Source organism: Syngnathus acus, chromosome 1 (genome assembly GCF_901709675.1).
Source record: "Syngnathus acus chromosome 1, fSynAcu1.2, whole genome shotgun sequence".
NCBI lineage: Eukaryota > Metazoa > Chordata > Actinopteri > Syngnathiformes > Syngnathidae > Syngnathus > Syngnathus acus.
In genome coordinates, this window is record NC_051087.1 from 484667 (window position 1) to 505531 (window position 20865).

At 49.8% G+C, this 20865-nt stretch overlaps 2 protein-coding genes across 19 annotated transcripts in view; both read right to left on the bottom strand.

The window, feature by feature from the left end:
* Positions 1-2197, bottom strand: part of cacna1ab (calcium channel, voltage-dependent, P/Q type, alpha 1A subunit, b) — a 38398-nt gene extending 36201 nt beyond the window's left edge. For 11 of the 15 annotated variants that reach the window (XM_037247942.1, XM_037247901.1, XM_037247910.1 and 8 more), the window contains exons 1-2: positions 1797-2193; positions 812-1111 (exon numbers count right to left, since the gene is read on the bottom strand). In XM_037247942.1, the coding sequence (XP_037103837.1) occupies positions 812-1110 (299 nt within the window). In that variant the 5' untranslated portion in view covers position 1111; positions 1797-2193. Of the gene's footprint in view, positions 1-811; positions 1112-1796 lie in introns of all 15 variants that reach the window. The other 4 variants (XM_037247919.1, XM_037247928.1, XM_037247952.1 and 1 more) reach the window with 3 other exon arrangements.
* A 5853-nt stretch (positions 2198-8050) lies between these two features.
* Positions 8051-20533, bottom strand: LOC119123592 (nucleus accumbens-associated protein 1-like). 4 transcript variants are annotated; one of them, XM_037252807.1, is made up of 8 exons: positions 20179-20533; positions 16714-16867; positions 15917-16162; positions 15668-15835; positions 14610-15018; positions 14252-14537; positions 13664-13761; positions 8051-13591 (listed from the first exon to the last, which is right to left on the bottom strand). In XM_037252807.1, exons 1-8 carry the CDS (start codon positions 20280-20282, stop codon positions 13272-13274), a joined length of 1785 nt encoding a protein of 594 aa, XP_037108702.1. In that variant the 5' UTR covers positions 20283-20533; the 3' UTR covers positions 8051-13271. The 4 variants fall into 4 exon arrangements, with proteins under 4 accessions (XP_037108702.1, XP_037108729.1, XP_037108720.1 ...); XM_037252834.1 differs by lacking the exon at positions 20179-20533 and adding an exon at positions 20065-20154; XM_037252825.1 differs by lacking the exon at positions 20179-20533 and adding an exon at positions 19043-19600.
* Between the last annotated feature and the right edge of the window lie 332 nt (positions 20534-20865).

Genomic DNA, 20865 nt, shown 5'->3' on the forward strand with positions numbered 1-20865 from the left:
AATTCACTGCCAGGTCCAAGCGAAATACTCCATGTTGAAAAAGTTGCATCATTGCGCACGCTGACATCATGCTCACGCGCTACATGCCATTTACTACAACATACGGCGGGGCGGGCGCCACACTGAAGCGCGCCGTTGCTAGGCGCGTTTCGGCTAACAACGAATGAGGGAGGCCGCTTCGAGAGACTTTGGACGGCCCTCGAGGTTATACAGCAGGGGTGTCAAAGTCATTTTTATGTCGCGGGCCGCATTGTCGTCATCGTTTCCCTCAGAGGGCCATTATGACTGGCAACGTCTTTGATATACAGTATAGGTTACTAGTTTTGGAATCCGAGACTAGGAAGAAAAACGGTTCAAATAGCTTCAAAAGATTCATGAAAATTGCTAGTAATATTGGTATCTTTTAAAGGTGAAGACAATTTGAAAGTTTAGTACTGTAAAATGAGTCTTGGCAGGCCACCTAAAATGATGTGACGGGCCGTATCTGGCCCCCGGGGCTTGACTTTGACACCCGTGATATACGGCAACACCGGGCTACTAGCACACGGGGCAAGGAGACATTTTTGGGCCCAAACCAATGAAGCACGCATTTTGGGCCCAAAGCAAGCCATGCCTCTGCCGCTGAGAGAGAGAGAGAGAGAGAGAGGGAGAAAAAAAAAAAAGCGAGGAAAAACTTTTGAAGAGAAAACAAAAAAAAAAAAAGCAAGGAAAAACTTTTGGAAAGAAGCGGCCCAAACCTGACTCGGCAAGCGGCAACTTTGACCGGGAGCAAATTCCAGACGCGAGAGGGCGGGCCATTTTGAAAGGATATGGCCACTCGGTGATCTTCTTGGCGTACTTCCTCACCAGGTTGTCCTCGCTGAAGAGGAAGAGCGAGCGGTTGACGGTCAGGCAGCTCTGCCGCACGGGGATGGGGTTGTACAGTGCCATGGTCCGGGCCCTCTGGGCCATGGACTGCTTGTACATGCGTTGCGCCCCGGGGGGCCCCCCTTGGCGGCTGCCCCCTCGCCCGCCGCCGGCTCCTCCCGGCCCGCCGCCGCCGCCGCCTCCTGCCTGTCCCCCCTGGCCTCCGCCGTACCTGTTGGGGAGCTCGTCCCCGTAGCGCGCCATTCTGCAGACAGCCAAGGCCGGAGGTTAGAAGGAAGCTCGGAGGAGAACTAGCGGCCTCCTCCTCTCGCTCCAGACGCGGTGGCGGGGGGACACCTCCATGCGGGTGGGCGGGGAGGCGCTTTATCAACGGCGCTTAATGACCAGAGCTACTTCCAAAAAAAAAAAAAAAAAAATACAACGCAAATCAACTCCATTTGCTGGCTGCATAGATGATCATCTCCACTCGTGCGGGAGACTGCGTCGCTGTCCTTCCCCCACCTCCTCCCCTTCTCTCAGCAGCCTACCGCATCCCGACAGCATCCGCAGTTGGTTTCCCCCCCGTCGGTCGGCGTACCCCTATCTGCCACCACCCCCTCGTTTATTTCATTCTCTCACTTCTCTGTGCAAGAAGAGGGGGAAAACAAATGGAGAAAAAGAAAAAAAAAAATCGGCAAAAGCTGAGGAGCGTTTTAATAATTGATCGACGGCGTGCCTGGCAAATATCCGCAATGTTGCCGCGCCAGTCGGCTTACGCCGGCTGGCGGGCTTCCCCGAAAGCCTGCTGACATTTGTTGATGTTTGATGATGGACGGTGCGGCACCCCCCCCCACCCCCCTCCACATCTTTTTCCTCCTCCTCCTCCCCAGCACCGAGGCGTCGGTCGTCGCTTTTTGGGCGTGATTGCTGGGGCGCTCAAATGTCCTCACCTCTTGGTCTTTCTGCTCCTCCTCCTCGTGCAAGTAGAAACTCCTTGGCCAGGATCATTTATAATCCATAACGCAGGGAGGAAGCGGAATCCTGGCCAGAGACCGAGCGGAGGAGGACATGGTCCTCAACGAGGGGAAAAAGGAGCGTCGAGGCGCTCGTCTTCATCCTCCTCTGCCGCCAAAAGGTGCACGGAGGAGGCAGCCCCCAGCCCAGCCCAGCGCCATCACTCCTCGGACCACAAGCTGGCTGGCTGGCTGGCTGGCTGGCTGGTTCCTTCTTTTTTTTCCTCCCCTCAAGCCCCCTTTCAATCTGTTTCTTCTTCTTCTGCACTCGCGGGGGCTGTCGTGTTGGCGGTGCGCGCGCGCGCGCTCGCTCAGCATCTGAGCTGACGAAAGCAGGGCGAGCGCCGCGCAGAGCGGCGGACAGACCTGGCAACGCGCGCGGCGGGGGGGGAGGGGGGTGCCTCCCCCAGCGCACCCCCAACGCCTCCGCCTCTCGCCCGCTGGCCTTTCCTGCAAGCACCCCAAAATAAATGCATTCGGCTTTTGCGGGTGAAAAAATGGCATTCTTAGAAGCCAGGGGTGTGGCCCAATGAACGTTGGCTATAAGAAAGGATTTAAAGGATAATCTTGCTTTGTGTGCGTGCGTGCGTGACGAAAATGCTTTCCATTCAGTTTTTGGGTGGCCGACGCTAATTGCAGAATAAATGACATTTGGTTTTTGAACAGGGGTGTGTAGACTTTTTATATCTACTGTGGTTAACGTCAGACATTTCAAGTTCTTGTTTTTTTGGGGGGGGTTTTCTAACTGTGGGAAATCAACAGTCATCAGTGGCGAGTGACTTGTTTGAAATTGATTTGCTCCATCAAGCGGCGCAGACAGGAAGTGACGCCGTCCGCCGGGATGGGGAAGGAGAGTGACAAAGTGGCACATTCATGTAAATCTCAAAAGGTCACACGTATGACCTTAAAAGGCGGTTAGGCCATGATGTCACAAATGTGTGACGAAAAAAGGGGCCGTGTCCAGTTGACATCAGACAGAAGGTTGTTTTTAATAAGAGGGCCACATTTTGGAAAAGTCTCATTTGAATGTTGCAAGCTCCCACGCAGACATTTTATTTATCAGTATAGAAATGCACTTTTAACAATTTTAACGTTAAAGACATCACCTCTAGTTGCCATTTTAACTGCTAAAAAGTCAACGCTGTATCATATTACAGTACGGAAGATATTTGGACTCAAAAACAAAAGCTTAAATCGAAATACATTTTTAAAAGCAAACACAAAAACTTTCCGTTTTTTTTCCTCCCCGCACCCCACCCCATTGCAGTTCCTTGGTGAGCGAGTTTGCCGCTGAAAAGCAAGTTTGGGCGAGTTTTGTTGGTCTTTCAGAGACCGTGCAGTTATTTTCAGGAATTGTTTTTTGCTTTTCTTTTTCATTCACTCAGCCAAGCCTTCTGCTAGTCTGGCTGCACATCTGACTGCTGTTTGAAGCATCCCAAAGAGGCGCTGCCGCCCGCCCGCCCGCCAGCCAGCCAGCCGGCAATCTGCTGGCGCTCCACACCAAAACGCAGCTCTCGCTCAGACCTTTTGCTTTATCCCTCCATCAGAAAACAAAATTAAATAAAAAAGGCGGCCAACGGTGATTTCAGCACAATTTTAGAGTGTGCTGACAGCGTTCCAAGGCCCCCCGGAGCTGCCCGAGGTGCTGAAAACTTTCACACGAGCAGGCGCCATCTGGCAAACAAGCGTCAGCCGGGCAGGTGACACAAAGTCAAGTCAAACTTCCGTTCCCAGCTCGTTTGCAAGGAGAAAACCTGACTTTTTGACCTGACATTAGCTCATTTCCATCATTCGATTTTTTTTTTTCTCCATGGCGAATTGATGACCAATCGGATCAGATGGAAGACAGGAACCTTCCGGGAACGTATAACGAGAGAGAGAATTTGCTGCCTTAAAAAAAGGAGCCGTTTCCTGACAAGCGTCTGTTTTCCGCGCGTGGAGCTTGCGTGCGCGCCAGGCCACTGCGTCACGCGATTCCCGTCAAACGCCCGCAGGCGTGATGAAAGCAAGCCCCTTGGCATGCATGGCCACTGCCGGAAGCGCACAGCCTTGTCGGGAAAACTCAGGCAGAGGAGGAAAGCAAGCGAGCGTGGGGAGGTGCGCCTGTGTGCGCGTTCACGCAGGCAACCCCCGCAGGAAGTTGTGGTAGCTCCCTGCTGGAGACCGCCCCCGCATGCTTCCTCCCTCCCTCCCTCCCCACCCATCTCGCCCGGCAGGCGAGGAGCACGCGCGCGCGCGCATACACACGCACGAAGGCCTCATTTTTGGGGTCGAAGTGTAACCTCATAATTCAAAGGCAAAAAATATTTCAAAGGAAATTCCGAATCGAAATTGAAATAGGGAACTGGAAGTCGTTCGTTAAAAGCGTCAATTTGATGTCCAAGTTTGTCTATGCTTAATTCCTCTCTGCATTCATTTATTAAAAATGTCATTTCGTGTTTTTCCTGTTGTTTGTAGACATAGAAATGTTAATAAATGTAAAAAAAAGCTAAACTTTTTTTAAGTAATTGATGAAAAAGAGTGATATATTTTTAAGGAATGAACTCTTGAATGGGAATGCAAAGAAGCAAAGTACCCAAAAACTTGACAACGCGCACAGACACGCGCACGCGCACACAGATCACCTTCCAAACTAAACTCGGCGGTTGATGTTCGGAAAGTCGAGCGTTTCCGACAATTTACGAGGACCGCTGACGTCGGCGGAGGAATTAACTAATTGCTGGCGTTGTCATTGGATTCCGGCAAAGGCGCTGTCGCTGCACCGAGACTATTAGCTGATTGTGAGACGGAGCCGCGAGAGCGCAACGCCATCGGCGCAACGCCATCGACGCGACGCCAACGACGCGACGCATCAGCAACAACCAGGCGCAAGATTGAAGAGCGAATAAAATGAATGTGCTGTCAAGACAAGCGGCCAAATGTCTCATTTCATTTCCTTTGATCGTCTAATCTCATTTAATCTTCTTAAAATGCACTAAAGACATTTAGTCGGAAATCCTCTTTGCGCCATCGCTGCGTGGTGAGCGACCCTGGTCTTTTCTGCGAGTCTCGCGACATCTAGCGGTCGGAAGGAAACCTGCATCGCCACATAGGTCTGTGTGTGGCTCGAGAGTACAAATTCTTTTCAGAATGACATTTTGTTCTTGGTTTATTCCTCCGCTAAATTTAATGAATGAATTCACATTTGAATACATTTCTTATCAAACGCTCATTTTACTCATGACACAAAGCAGATTTCCATCCATTTCCATGATTGGCATTTGTTTACAAAAAGTACTGATTCAAGTTGGTCGATTTCATTTAGAAATGTATTTAAATGAAAATATACATATATGATAACTTGTTGAAATGTCACTTCAGAATTTTCGCACCATTTCAAGAATATAAGTGATGAAATCTTGCACTAACGGAAACTAGTGAGTGGATGTCACGCATCACTTTCATCACATCATCGACAAGACCCAAATCGATCGTGAATTTATCAACCGATTCGTTTTAGAACGAAAGAACTAAACCAAGTCATAAAAGTTTCGAAATACACACGCACACACACGCTACTACAATGCGCAAGCACGCACGCGCACACACAGACACACACACACACACACGTGTTGAAAATGAAAGGGTGTTACTCACTCCCAGCGCTTCCTCCTAGCCTTGGGTGTATTGAGCCGCTTGTGCTCCTGGTGGGCCAAGATGACGTCACGCTGGGCCACCAGCGCCCCCCTCCTGCGCACCGGCAGGACGGAGGGCGGCGCGGGGCCCACGGCGTGGAAATAGGTGGGGTTGGGCCCCACGCTGCTGCCGCTGATGGGCGGCGGCGGGCCCGCCGAGCGGGGCCGCCCCGTCGTGACGTCTTTTTGGCTGCGGGGCCACATGGAGCTGCACAGCAAGCCAAGAAACACCATGAGACAGTCCTTTGCCACCCCCAAAATTGTGCTGATTTAAGCTGGCCGTCCGTCGTATGCGCTTGAAAAAAATCCTTGATTTTGTAGAGAAAATGAAGAAAAAAAATCCGCCACTGAAACAAACAAGCTGCTGTCAGTCTGTCTGTCTCATCGATTGCCAGTCATGAGAAACGCAATCGTGTTTTTTTTCCCCCCCTGCTCTGTGTGCGTGCGTGCGCAACATGCACTGGCTGCTGCTGCCAAATCAGAACAAATGCTCACCAGTCAAAGTCTCCACAAGGGACATTGATGAGACATTGTGCACGCTCAGGACTGTGCCTCAGGGTGGCCGCGGCCGTGGCCGTGTGTCAGAGTACTGCCCGTGCAGAGCAAAGGCAGCAGTCAGCCAGAGAGCCTACAACAGTCCATACAAAAATGGCCGCTAATGCTAACGGTTTCAAGCCAGGGTTAGGCTTTCCATAACTGGTTAAGGTATCAAATGATGTCTCTAAAAATCAATATGGCTTTGAGAATGATTGGCAAGGGCTTCAAACGAGCGTTTCAAGAATTGCTTCAAACAAGCCTTTCAAAGCGGGCTGAAGGTTTCAAAAGAACGTTGCTTGCCATTTCAAGTGGTGAGTGTGAAACTAGAGGGTCTTCAAGTAGGCTTTCCGGACATGGTTTTGGTTTCATGACAGGGTCCCAATTCAACAATTGCTTCAGGTTTCAAACAAGCGCAGAGCTCACAAAGTCAGCTTTCCAACAAAGCTGGTGCTCGCAAGCCAAGTTCCCCATGAAGCTGGACACAATCAAGTACGCTACCACGTCCGCTTGCGTCTGGACTTTGTCCTTTTGCGACAGGGTCTGGTCTGGTCTGGTCTCTGTCTCTGCTCACCAAAGACACGCCTGCCTGCCTGCCGAATTTCAGGCGTCAAGGGCCAAATACACTGCAGAGGGCAGAAAATCAAAGTCCAAAATGGGCTCGTCAAACTAAAATGGCGCCTGCCTGCCTTCCCGCTGAGAGACTCGAGTGTTTTGCGGGTTCTTTCATGATTGACGTGACGAGCAAATGTCACGATGCCGAATGAAAAATGCCCTCGATGGGCTCGAGCTCGACGCATGGCTTCTACTCGCGTTTGACGTGCTTGGCAAATTTCATGGTGCCAAGTCAAAGTGGCTTCGGGGGCTGATTAAACAAACAAACAAACAACCAACCAACCAACATGGGACGGGCACTTTCTAATCAGACAAATGGCTGCTTCTTACCTGTCTGTCAGGTGCTCTGCTTCTTCTTCTTCTCGGCATCGTGGAGGTTGACGCGTGGAGAGGATGAGCCGCGGCCGCCGCACAGGCGACGAAGAGCAAGTCCATGTTGCTCACGTGGGGAAGGAAGGAGGCTCGTGCCGTGCACCCCTCAGCTGGGCTTTGAATGAAGCTGTTATGACGTCATTTGGAAATTCTATTTTTGTTCAATCGTTACTGTGTGTACAGCGTACGATTCATTTTGATAAACGACGAGTTCCTTTTGGTTTTAAAATGTGTTTTAGATTTGAGTTTAGTCATTTACATTGGCTCCAAATATAAATCTGTATTTCTTGCACAATAGTCGCCAATCTTGGCACATCTGCCAAATTCCGGCGTTCAAAGTATCGGCTCGGTGGAGGTCTGCATGCCATCATTCCGAGGGAGCACTTGCGTGTGCGCTCCGCATCTTGGGTGCCGTCTAGCAACTGCACGCACGCTCGCTCGCTCGCTCCTCACGCGTGTGACTCAGCGCACGCATCCTTGTGTCTGTCGCCCGCATGCACGCACAAGGTTGAAGGAATGGGGTCAGAATCGTTTGACCTCATTCCTTCAAGGTCAACCCAATTTAATGGTCAAGCGTGCGCGTGTAGTTTAGCTAGACTTCGGAGCGCTAACAGACTTAAAACGCCATTGTAAAACTATCATCCGGTCCTGGTCTTCAAATGCCAAACGGTGACCCGGGCATGAAACCCGAACCATTCATTGGTGACGCCAAAGCGACTCCGGCACCGCGAAACCTCTTGGAACCCTAACACTAAACTGATAACCCTAACCCTTTTGCTGCAACTTGAAACCCCAATTCAATTTGGCACGACGCACAGTAAAAAGCATTTGTGGGCAAAATAACAAGGTGACATTTTTGACCACACGGTGGCAGCAAAACAAAACACGTTCCGTTACAAACATTTGATTTTATTCAGATCGAATCCTCGTTGTTCAGTCTGCTTTCTTTTCGCTTTACATTAGGTAATGTGCAATTATCATTCATTCATTTCTTTCTTTTTTCCCCCAAAAGTATTATGATCAGTACTGGTGGGTCACAGTTGGGAATTCACAAGTCATTGGTACTTTGAACACATGAGGGGGCAGGGCTTCTGACATTCTGGTCGTGGTATTTGTTACTGCATTTACTTTTATTTGCCTCAAATGAACGGCTCGCCTGACAAAGAAGAAAAAGATCATGCTGCAGAGTGCTGCCACACTTTTTATATACACGTACTGTACATTCAAATTGATCAACAAGCGATTTATTCGACATAGCGGACGTAGGGGACAAAGAACACCAGAGACGAGCGTCCTTCACGGTTGCTATGGCGACGTGTGAGGTAAAACAGTGTTTTGCATGGACTCACAGCAGGCAGGTCAACGTGTCACTTGTTTAAGGGAAGAAGGAGAAGGGGAAAAAAGTCTGTGGAGGTATTTTTACAAAAAAAGACAAGACAAAAGGGTATTTTACTTGATACGTCTCATATGAAATATTGTAAAATTAGACAATTTGATGGATGGACGTCTTAGCGGCGGTGAATAAACCAGATTCTTTGGGAGGAAATTGAAATTCACCAATAATGGTATTGAAAGACAGAAAATCTCAAAAGTAATGAATTTACTAGAGAAAATCTGAATGAACATTTGAAGCGGAAAATTTGAAAAAAACATTCCAATCCAATGAGCATAAAATCGGAATGTTGCAAGTTAAACAAAAAAAATCATCAGACAGAACTACACACAAGTTGGACTATTAGAGGGGGAAAATACTACTTTTTAGAAAATGTTATCATTTCAGAAAATACAATACCACCAAAAATTCAGAATTTCGCAAAGTGTCAAACCATTATGTGATTTCCCCCCCCCCCCCTTAAAGTAGAGCGTGCGCGTTACCTGCCATTGCAAATGGCTGAGAGCTTCCGAGGTAAAACTTTTTTTTTCCTTATTGCAGGAAACAAAAACTGCACGAGCATGCAAAGCCGAGCGCACGCACACCCTGAGGGTGCGCGCGCTCCGGCTTCTTCCGAGGTTACCACGTATCTAAAGAGCGTGTTTGTGTGATTTGTCTCTGGCGGGTCGGGCCGCCTTTCTCAAGTTTGACCAGCTTTGATTTTTTTTTTCTTTTTTATTTTTAAATGGGACATTCACCACATCGCCACCAGGGGGCCGTAACAAGAAAAATCCACCCCACGCCAGGAGAATTTCGAATCTAATTGAAGACTGACCGTCCACTTCTGCCGTTTGGACAAATTGAACTTTGAATGAAGGTCTTTGTGTTGGGGAAAAAAAAACAACTGAAACATTTGAAACTTTAGTGATGACCTCAAAGCAGTGCAGGCAAATTTTCAATCTACATTGGGAGTGAGAAAGTTCAGAACTGTAACGCCCCCAAAAAGTCTCAAGACCCCTCAAAAAAGTCGTAAAACTCGCCATTTTACAAAAAGTTTCAGCCAGTCTAAATCGGGATTGACCGTGTTTGCGGGGTGGAGTTTTCCTTTGACATTCCTTTCGCAAAATGTTATGGCGGTCATCCGAACATTTTGGGGTTTTTTTGGCCTCTATCGTACGACAACAAAGAAAACTCGCCACCTTTTCCCACACATCGGAGGAAAACGACAAATTCCACCTGATGTTGGCTCTCGAGTGTCCTTACTACAGTTAACACAAGGCATCAAAAAAAAGACAAGTACAAAAAGATACAAGGTTAAAAACTCAAAGTAGAAAAAGCACCACCCTGCCTGCCCCAATCCTCAGACCTTGTCCCGTTACAGCCTCCAAAAAGGAAGCGACAAATTGAGCATGCTCACAAAGGTGCAAGGGGTTTTAGTGCCATCTCGGGCTTCCCCAAAGGTGATTTCTTCAAATCGAAACAACCGCTCCCTTTTGTCACCTCCCAGCGAAAGGCCGGCAACAAAACAGACGGACGGCGTACAATTTCCCCATATGGTCTCTATAGGACGTGTTAAGGAGTTGACAAGATCACATTAGCGTTAGCGCTCTGCTTTTAAGGTGCGCGCAAGAATACAGTGATAGACTTTTCCCCCCCCAAAAAAACAAATTACAATCAAAGCTACAGGGGACATCGCCCTCCGGTCGCGGCGAGGAAAAACATTCAGGCAGCAGCGCTGATTTCAAGTCAACTCACTTTGGATTCATTGATTGTATTTTTGTTTGTTGGCCTTGATTCGGAAAAACGTTCAGTCGCCTTGCAGCTTTGCCAACAATTACGACGATTCTCCTTAATAATATACTCAAATCAAAATTCGCAAGCTTCTGACCTCTCAGTGATACAAAATGCTTGAAAATCAAGCCATCGTGTCAGCTCATTTTTTTTGCCACAATAGTCTTTAGACCTCAGCACTCAAAACCCCGACTTGTCCAGCGCCGCTACACCAGAGTCAAATTTACCAAACTAACCTTGGAAAGAATAAAAGCAAAAAGTCCTAAGATGACAAAAGTTCTGAGTCGAGTCCACTATATTCTCGTAGCATTGCAAGGGAGTCATATTTCACAATGCTGCTGCTACATGATGACGAAGAATAGTCGCAATGGGAGAAATCCACATTTAAACGAGAAGCAAGTCAGAAATGTGTCAAAAGTAAGGTGCGGATTTCTCTTTTTTTTATGCTGTAGGAAACGAGACCCAAAACATTTCAGTCAGTCCCAATATTGTACGACTGGAGTCATGAGAAGAAAAAAAAAAAAAACAACCCCAAAACAATTTTGGCTTGAATAATTAGTTCTAAATTTTGTGAATTTGAATCAAGTTGAAAAAAGGACAAATTTGGCAATTTTAAAGGAAAAAAAAAAAGCGTAATGAGGAAAAAAGCCATCACAATAAAATTGTACTTTTTGCAAGACAAACGGTGTCATCTTGCAAGAAAAAGCCTTCTCATTACAAAGATAAAAAAAAAACAAGAACATTTTGACATCCCAGCATTACAATCGCTACCTTTTAACTAAAGACTCTTCGATATTCAACACGTTGGACTTTGTAAGGGGAGAAAATAAATGTCATTTGCAAGAAAAAGTCATCGGACATGGCAGTCGTTTGTCATTTTTGACAAGTCGTAGATTAGCGCAAAAAGATTCATACCGTTTGGGGGGAAGGTGCAAAGATGCGAGAATTGTGGTTTTCAGGAACATTCAAAAGGATGTCCGCCCGTCTCAGCACCACAATTGCAATAAAAGCGAAAGAAAAAAAATTAAAAAAGCTAAAATCATTGTACAATAACCCCGCCCCCTTAAGGATGCAAAAATACGTGCTTCTTTCTCTAAACTATGATACAACTAAAAGCGGTCGGTCGTACGCATGTTAATCGGGAGTAGGATCTCGCTTCTCCACAGCTACAGGTTCACGTGTAAACAAATCGTACAAAGACGTTTTAGTGAAATGTATAGAACGAAAGCTCTTCAAAACGTCAAGTTTGATGTCCAACTTTTTGGCCAAATATGTGAAATGAAGACGGATCTCAAAGGGACATTTCTGCGAAAGCTACAACAAATGCTTTTTTTTTGGGAAGCTCTGCGCGCGGCAATAATCGCAGGATTCATGCCAACGCTTTCCGACGTTTCAATTTCAGCCTCCGTTAGATCACGTTTAAAAACCATCACAGCGGCCACCATTTCTTTGCTCCTTTCTATTATGTTACTGTTGTGGACCTTTGTCATGGTGGTCAGCATCAGATTGCAGCGTTTCAAAAAGGGTCCCTTGCGTTCAGATTTTTAGTGCAACATGAGCGCAGGGCAAAGTTTTTTTGTTGATGTTTTTTTTTTTTTGGGGCGCCCTCGGAGCGTCCATTTGGGGGGGGGGGGGCTGCAGAGGTTTACGTAAACAAACATGCAGTGCAGGTGTTTAAATTCGAGAAGCTTCCTGCTTGCGTCTGGATTGCGACTGCCGCAGTGGCTCTTCGCCTGTCCTAGGAGATTAACACACACCCCTCCTCCTCCTCCTCCTCCCTTTCTCCTTTCCTTCACGTCTGGCACGATTAGAATTCGCTCGGTTCAACGGTCTGGTCGATATCGCGCTTCCGATTGTGGGTGGAGAGAGGACGGACAGACGGACAGACAGACAGACAGACAGACAGACAGACACCCTCCCATCCTCATTTTTTCCCTGCCTAAAAAAAAAAAGAAAAAAAAAAAGTGCATTAAACCAATCCCCAAAAACTAACAGGCAGAAAGTTGAAGGATTTGGGATGAGGCTCGTGACGTGCACGTTTTTAGCATTGGAGCTCCATTTAAAAGCCATCGATGAAGACAAGGCCTTATTTGTACATTCAAATGGATATGAACGTGGTTTTGGCGCAGAAAATGCACACGCGAGTACGTACGCGCGCGCGTGTGTGTGTGTGTGTGTGCGTGCGGCAGACAAAAACAAACATACCGCCCACGCAGTATGAGCATTCAACGTGCACGCGATGACACTCTGTCTGACACACGCCATAAAAGGAATGTGTGAGGAGACGCATGAATATGCGCACTCATATGCGCACTCATATGAGGCAGTCATAATGTCTTGGAGGGGAGGGGAGGCGGCATGGCATGGCGGGGCGGAGCGGGGCCTCACTCTGTCCTCGTCTTCCTTGTCTGTATATTTATGGTGGTGCGTTTAAATCAGCGTACTGGAAGAAATGTGCCCCCCCCCCCCCACACACAGGTGTACAGGGAGGGAGGAGGCACTTATTCCATGAAACCTCTTTGGATTAAAAAAAAAAAAAAGTCACAACAAATCATAGAAAAGAATTGTAAACACTTTAGTTTTAAGATTGCGCTTAGCTATTAGACCAGATAGAAAAGACTGGCTGGCGTCGATTGGTAGAGGAACTCGAATCGCTTGCTTTTGTTTTTTTGCTGCCCTCTCAAACGCAAAGCCCGGTTGGGGATAAGGTGCTCAAATGTTGAAAACATGACGTGGAAAAGGGAGTCGGATCAGAACCCAAAAGACAACTTTGATGAAACTTGTGTGGAGGATTTGGTTCCCATTGCAACACTCATTAGCATTGCATTGAAGGAAAAATGGGTATGGCACGAGCACACCCACGGGAGGAAGGGCCGCCCGCGCGAGATGCGCGCGAGCCACAGGCTAGACGGGAGAAGAATCCCGGGGTTCTGGTACATGCTGCGTTGTGCGGGCCGGCAAAAAGCGAGGGATGCTGAAGAGGGAGAGAAACACGGCAAGCGGCCGCAAGGTGGGCGACCGCCTGTCCAAACATCCGTCGCTCCGTTCACTCACTTAAAACAAAGCGCCGCCGTCGTCTCCTCCGGCACCGCCGCTGTCCTGGAGGGCCTCGCCGGACGTCGCCCCGCTGTCGTCGCCCCCGGTCGCCGCCTCCATGGAGGCGCCGTCAAAGCCTTGCTCGCCGCCCAACCCGTCGGCGTCCATCTTGACGTTGTCGGCCAGGAAGGTGGAATAGGCGTCGCTGTCGGCCATCAGGAGTTTGAGTTTGGGGATCCAACTCTTGCGGACCACGCGCCGGGCGTTGGTGCACATGTCGGCGGCGATGGCGTTCATCTCGCTCTCCCGGAAGCTGGGCGCAAAGTTCTGGCAGTAGACTGAGGAAAAAGAGGACGTTTAGGTGGCGAGCGGCGCAGCGCGCCTGGCGAGGCCGCCGGCAAGCGGCTCACATTTGACGGCGTGCAGCACTCGGTTGTCCAGCGGCTTGCGACTCGGGTCGTTGGTGGACGAGCGGATGCCTGTCCCGCAGCTGTTGGCCAGCGTGCTCCTGCGTGTTCACATAGCGAGAGAGAGAGAGCGAGAGAGTGCGAGAGAGAGAGCGTGCGAGAGAGAGAGAGAGAGGATTTTTTTTTTAAAAAAACAGCAAATGTAAGTTCATGGATATAGAAAAAAAACACATTTTAAAAAATATAGATTTTATTCCACGTTTATTGATCAGTGACAAAAATGTCATTTCATTAAAAAATAGTAGAATGAAAATAAAAGTGAAAACAAACAATTTCAAATAAATGTCAACCATGTCGCCATACTATTTTTAAAAGATATTTTTTTTCAATTTATAAAAAAATAAAATGTGTGCCAAACATTTTAATAGCTAAGTATTTGGTATATATATTTTTTTTCAATAAAAATGATCCAATGGATGACAGATAAAAATGTGACTTCAATTGTAATCATTTTCAACATATTTACAATTTTGAAACCCTTTAAAAAGAAGGAAGGCATTTAAAAAAAAACAAAAAAAACAGGTCACTCACCTGTCAAAAAAGGCGGCCAGCAGCCGCCTGAGCAGAACTTTGTGCCGCGTGCCGGCGCTGACGTGGCAGTTCATGAGCTGCGCCCGTGAGATGAACACGGCGGTGCCGCTCACCAGCTCCAGCTTCTCGGCCGGGTCGCCCTCCTCGTAGAGCTTGGGATGGCAGCGGTTGCCGATCTGGCCGATGAGCTCCGACGGCAGCGACGCCAGCTCCTGCCGGGGGCGCCCGCCCCGCCGCCCCGCGTCTGGGGCGGCGTCAGGCAGCGCCTCCACCTTCTCACCGGACACTGTGAGGGCCAAAGGAGACATCAGACCTACTTGAACAACCATAGCGGCGTGGGAAGTGTGGCGGTGCTGACCTGCGGCGTTGGCGTTGAGCATGCTGTACATGGTGTAAATGTTGCAGATTTGCCTGTACTGCTCTTCGGCGCTCTCGTCCGTCATCTCGTCCTCTTCCTCGTCGTCGTGGTAGCTGATGGGCGAGTCGCTCGTGTATAGACTGAGGGTGCCGGGACTGGTGCCTTCAGGGGTTCCGCCGTTATTGCTGCTGCTGTTGTTGGCGGCGGCGCCCCCAGGCAGTAACGAAGGGGCGGACCCCCGCCCGGAGCAATCCTGGGCAGCGGCGTTGGAGCTGAATGAGGAGGAGGAGGAGGAAGAGTAGCGCGCCGCCTTTCTTTGGGCGCCTCCGGAAGCGCCCCCTCCGTTGCCCCCCTCCCACAGCCGCTTAGCCACCGGGATGCAGACCACCGAGTAGGGGAAGCCCTCAGGCTGAAGACAAGGAAAACCATTTGTTTGCTTCAATTGAATTCAATTGGGAAGAAGTGACGCAATGATAGCTCTGTCTTTCATGATAGTGTTTGACTAAAGGGTCTTCCGCCACAACCTCTTGGCCCCGTTGCAATCGTGAAAGTACCCTATTTTCCGGACTATAAGTCGCAGTTTTTTTTTTCATAGTTTGGCCGGGCTGCGACTTGTACTCAGGAGTGACTCATATGTGAAATTATTAACACATTATTACTTACTCATTAACACATTACTTACTTACTAGTATAGTTGATCACTTCATGTTATTTTCAGACTAAACCGCACTAAACCAGGCCTGTGGACTAATTGGAACCCCAACTGACGATGAGTCAGACGTGAGCGCAGCATCTACTTCCGGGGTTAGCCGAGTTGTTTATAAGTAACACCGAGACCAAAGATATCGATGGTTTATATATATATATAATATATATATTACTATAAAATCAATTTATTCCCATTGGTTTTATCAAATACATTTCCCCCAAAATTACGACATACTCCGGATGCGACTTATACATGTTTTTCTTCTTCTTTATTATGCATCTTATGGCTGCTGCGACTTGTACTCCAGAGCGACTTATAGTCCGTAAAATATGGTAGTCCACCCTGTCACCTGTTGCGATGGAGGAGCGGCGGCCGTCTGCTCCGTCTTCACCTTGCAGGCGGCGGCTCTGGCGGCAAGCGGCGTAGCGCCGGGCCCTCCCGCCGTGGGAGTGAGGGGACTCTGCGGCTCCGTCTCCTCGACGTGGAGGCCCTGCGAGTCGCAGCTGGGGGACGAAACCTGCCAAAGAGAGAGAAAGAAAATGCAGACTTTTGCCGATGCGCCGTTTTGACGGACAGCCCGACGGCGTCCCGCCGGCACCTTGAGGAAGAATTCGGTGCCCTTCTCCATGATCTGCTGGATCTGCAGAAAGCCGGCGGTGTACATGAGCAGGAACTGGTCGCCCACGTTCATGCTGAGGCGGCCCGTGTAGCAGAAGGCCAGGATTTGACGGAAGCTCTGCGGCTGCACGGCCGCCGGCAGCTCCACCACCGAGCTCTTGCCGCCGCCGGCATTGAACAGGTCGCGGAAGTACGACGAGCTGGCCGCCAGCACCGCGCGGTGGGCCTGCAAACGCAATTTCGTCAGCAAAGAAACGTACCAAGAAACCGACCGGGCCCGTTCGCCGACGGACGCAAAATTGCAGAAACGAAAGCTGCGCCTAATTTTTACCTCACTTGAGCAATGCTGTTGTTCTTGTCTTTATTTGCGCCGTGTGATGGCAAGCAAACCGCCCCTGGGGGTGGGGGGTAATACTCGGAATTTCGGAAGACGCGAGAGGGCGCAGACAAAACATTTAACGTGGCTCCGAGTGCAGCGCGCTATTTTCTTATCTCGCCGATTGAGCGCCGCGACAATCACTGAGGGACTCATTAAGCCTGTTGTCGGGGGGGGGGGGGGGGGGGACGATTCGCTCGAGCGAACTCTCGGAAAATGAGCACGCGGATTCTTTGGCGCAAAGGCCAACGAGTTGACAAACGAAAAATGCGGCAAACTTGGTGGAAGGTGCGAGTGGGCACTATAATGCCGTTTTCAGTTTTTTTAAACGAGCACGGGCTCGATACGGACAGTCGACACCGGTGAGTGAGAAAACGAGGCGGTGTCGGCGTGCAAAGGACCTTGAAGGCGTGTCCCTTGACCACCACGGAGACGTCGCAGTAGAGACCCTGCAGACGCTGCTCGTTCAGGCACTCCAGGACATTGTTGCCAAAGTTGGGGATCGCCATCTGCAGCGTCTGAGCCATCACGCCGGGCCCGGCACCGCCAGCGGCTCTGCGCAGAGGACAAAGCAAAAAATATATATATATATATTGCCTCAGCCAGCGTAGTCCAACTCTGTGGCATTTTCTTGGATGCTTTGTGGCCCACTCTTGCATTTTCCCCGGCGCTCGGTCAATGCGGAGCCACTTATGTAACGCGTCTGTTTCCCACGTCACAGCCAGCCGTGATCAAAAAGCGGAGCGACGCTCGACGGCACACTAAATAATCCGCTCTTCATAATAGATTGTGTTCAAGTGTGACTCACTTGGCCATCCACAAGTGAGTGATTTGTCCAATTGTCCTTAAATGTCTCATCTATCCATCCTCCGTGTGTCAGCTGTTGCCTTCAAGGACCTCGGGAACACGGCAAACGGCTCAAACCTGACAGCTTCCGCACTCGTTATTTGTGTGATGAGTGTTGATGCTAGCGTAGCCAAAAAAAGCCAAATCGGTTTGAGCCGCAAAACCGATGTCAAAATGCGCAACGGGTCGCGGCCGCGATCCGCCATGTTGACATTTTGCACTTTGGCGACAGTCGAGACGACGGCGCGGCTTCCGGGTGTAAATATGTGTGGCGGCGTGAATAAAAAGCAGACGGTTGCCATGACGACAAGCCACCGTGCCTCATAAATTAAAGCCCGGCGTGCCGATAACGCGCGTTGAGAAGCGTTGAGAGTCGAGACAAAAGGCGCAGATCATTCCAGACGTCATCCGAGGACGCGGGACGGCGAGGTTGTCCGGGAAGCAAAAAAGACAGTTCAATTGGCGTCACTTGACCTTTGAACCAGGGAGCGGGGGCCCCTTGTGCCCCATTTGAACAATGAGCAGCCACTCACACACAGACACACACGCACTCACACACACACACAATGAAGAAGGAAGTACTGCAAATGTGGAACGTCAATGTCATTCGGAATACGGATGCCGTGATGGCACAAAATCAAGTGACTAAAAGGAGATCCGGGAGCCCTTCTTAAAAATAGCGGTACACTCTATAAGACTTCGGGGACATCTGGAGAGATGTTCTATCGCTTGTTTTCCTTGATTGGCCGTGCTGTGACAGTTTAGTGACGGGAGCGCGAGATTGGCTCGCGACCTCTGTCGCCCCCAAAGCCAATTTGCTTTTCAGGATTGCCAAGCAGCTAACAAAGTCTCGTCGTCCGAGTTTACGAAGCTCCGACTGCACCTGCTCAGAAGCTTCATGATGACGTGGTATCGGTGCGTTAGTATCAGAGCACAGGTCAGCATCCCAAAATTCACATTTCAAACATTGCCTCAGCCTTCCAAATACAGAAGCGTAAACGGGATCCGGCTCACAGACACACAACGTAGGGTACGAAGATGATTTACTGAAGCGGGCCAGTCCTGGTGATTACACGGTCATGGCAGAAAGATCTCAATCCACCATTTTGGAACTTCCCTCCAAAACTCTTGCACGGTCCTCATCGTCAACTTTCCAATTGAGCCAAAATGTTGTATTATCAGTCCATCACCTTTGGTGTCACCTTCATCGGAAATCACAGCGTGCAGCTCCCTGCAACGAACCAACCCATCATTCCAAATCTACTTCTCTGTCGCATGCGTTGCCTCCTTGAGTATTCTGTTATCTATGCCTCTAGATGTCATCCAAGGATACTCGTCTAAGCGCTCGCTGCCTCCCCCCCTCCCCGGCGGCAGTTCAACCGGGGTCACCTCAGCATCCAGGAAACGTAATGAGGACAAATTGCCACCACTTGACCTTTGAACCCGGGCCCCCGTGCTCCCTTCAAAACAGCTGAACCTTGCCATAAGACGAACACTTCCACGTGTCAAAGTGTGAAAGGTATTGCACGGACTTACTTGGAGAAGCTCATGAATCACTCAGCTCAGTTTCCTGCTTTAAAAAGGGTGGCCTGCCGATGTTGTTAGCACGTAGCGAGCTAAAGCTATGGCTAACGTTGCTGCCACCACACACCTCTTCACGCATTTTTTAAAGCTGCCTAAATTGCTTGCACGACAGCAATACAAATCCCCTAGGTGGCTGATACTTTCCAAGCCAAGCTCCGAGGCGACGTGCTCAGCCCTCGGCGGCGGGCACTCGAGCGCTGAAATGTGGCTAGGTTCCCCCCCCCTGCCCCCCGGCGGAACGCGAGCGCAAGAAAACTTAACCCCAAAATCAAGCCCGTTGAAAGGGAGAAATTGCCTCACTTGTGCGAGTCGAGCGCAGCCAACGTCTCGCCAGAGGAGGAGGAGCAGACGGTACCGAGAGGAGGGGGGCCACCGAACAGCGTCAGGGAGCCGGAGGACCAGGGCAGAGGGGGGAAGCGAGCTGACGTGACGGTGCCCCGCCGTGTGCCAGCCAGCCAGCCAGCCAGCCGCGGGATTTGGGAGTCCTCGGCTGGCCCGGGCCGGGGAGGGAGGGAGGGAGGGCGGGAGAGTGGTGAGAGAGGAGAGGAGAGGAGAGGAGGGGAGGGAAAGGAGGAAGAGGAGGGGGCGGCGACGAGACAGAAATGAAGAGACCAAAAAAAGAGAGGAAAAAGCTCCTCTCCTTTTTGTTCGCATTCACTCACGCGTTTGAGTGGAAAATGGTCGAGACGATGAAAAATGAAGCCGCTACCCGCTCCTTCGTCGCCGCCGCATTCAATGCGCCCAAAGGGGCCACCATGAAGCACCAGAACTGGACCCCCTCCATTTTAATGTCGCGTGCGTGCATGCGGTACTTTCACGTTGATGACATAAACAACATTTCTCGTTGACGCGCTTCGACCGACTCCCGCATTTTGCTAGGGTGGTCGATATGTTGAACCGCGACATCAACAGGTCATTCCGGGACACAGACGGACGATTCCACGGCGTGGCGAGACAAGAAGCCGGGCTCCCCCAGTTGAAGGGAGTCGAAAACCCTCAAATACTGTCCAAATTGCCTTTATTCTCGTTGATTACATTCGAACATTTATACAGCAACCTTGTGGAATGCGGTAGGATGAGTGGCGGACTCGTGAAGCCACTCACCGCGAGAAGAAGAGGCGGGGATGGAGGGGGATTAGTGGGCTAGCCCGCCGCCGCCGCGACGACGACGAGTCCGTCGGTGCGATAAAGTTTGCCCACTTTCCACTCGCCCATCCCCCCACTGCACACGGTAGCTAGCTCAACTTCACTTTTAAGTAGTGTAATAATTCAAAAGAATGGCTTCTTCCATACCCACACACACACTTAAAAGCGTCACCTACCATCCACTGAATTCGTTCAACCCACCCCCAAAATCGAAGACCAGGGAAGGAAAAGAAAGGGCATCGCACCGCGCGTGTGCGTTGCTGCTGGGCGGCGTGTCACAAGTCACTCACCCCCTTGGCCGCTGGAACTCGTTTGAAGAGGAGTAGCAACGGCGGCGCCCGGGAACCTCGCTAATAGTGATGGTGTGTCCCTCCGCCACGCCGCAGGCAGCCATTCATTGCTGGAACTCGACGCAGCAGCAGCATCATGAAGGCATGCACGCACGCACGCACGAACACACTTCGCCCGGAGGGGGGGCTAACTGTACCGAAGGAGCAAAGCTTAGTTTTCTGCTTTCTGGCTTCCAGACACAGCACAATCATCGATTACCCAGACAGACTGAAAATGATTTGGAATTGCATGAAGCTATCGATCGGACTCAGGTGTTGTGTCAGGTGTTGCCTTCAGGGACGGTGTGAAATCACACTTTTCCCGAAGAGCAGCTAGAGATGACGTTGTCTTCGTCAACAGTCAGAAATCACCCCTCGGAAGTGATTGTTCCAAATGTTTTCTGAAGGCAGTATCCAGCCCATTTTTCCATTAAAAACTTTTTTTTTTTTCGATCAGAAAATTTCAAAAGTTATTATTTGTTTTGGATTATACTAACTACTCTACTTTGACCTACCCCCCATTTATTTTCCCGTTTCTGGTGCCCTAATTCAGTCAACAACTTCTGACAACTTTTCACTGTCAGTGTTTAGCTCCTTCACCATTCTGGAGTTTGCCGATTCGTTTTTTTTCAAGCTGCTGTACGAGCT

Excerpts from the sequence above, each read along its gene's own strand:
- LOC119123592 (XM_037252807.1), bottom strand. The coding sequence starts at position 20,282 with ATGGCTGCCTGCGGCGTGGCGGAGGGACACACCATCACTATTAGCGAG. Across the intron at positions 16,868-20,178 it reads GAGTTCCAGCGGCCAAGGGG|AGCCGCTGGCGGTGCCGGGC; the intron begins GTGAGTGACTTG and ends TCCTCTGCGCAG. Across the intron at positions 13,592-13,663 it reads AGTGCTGCACGCCGTCAAAT|TCTACTGCCAGAACTTTGCG; the intron begins GTGAGCCGCTTG and ends CTTTTTCCTCAG.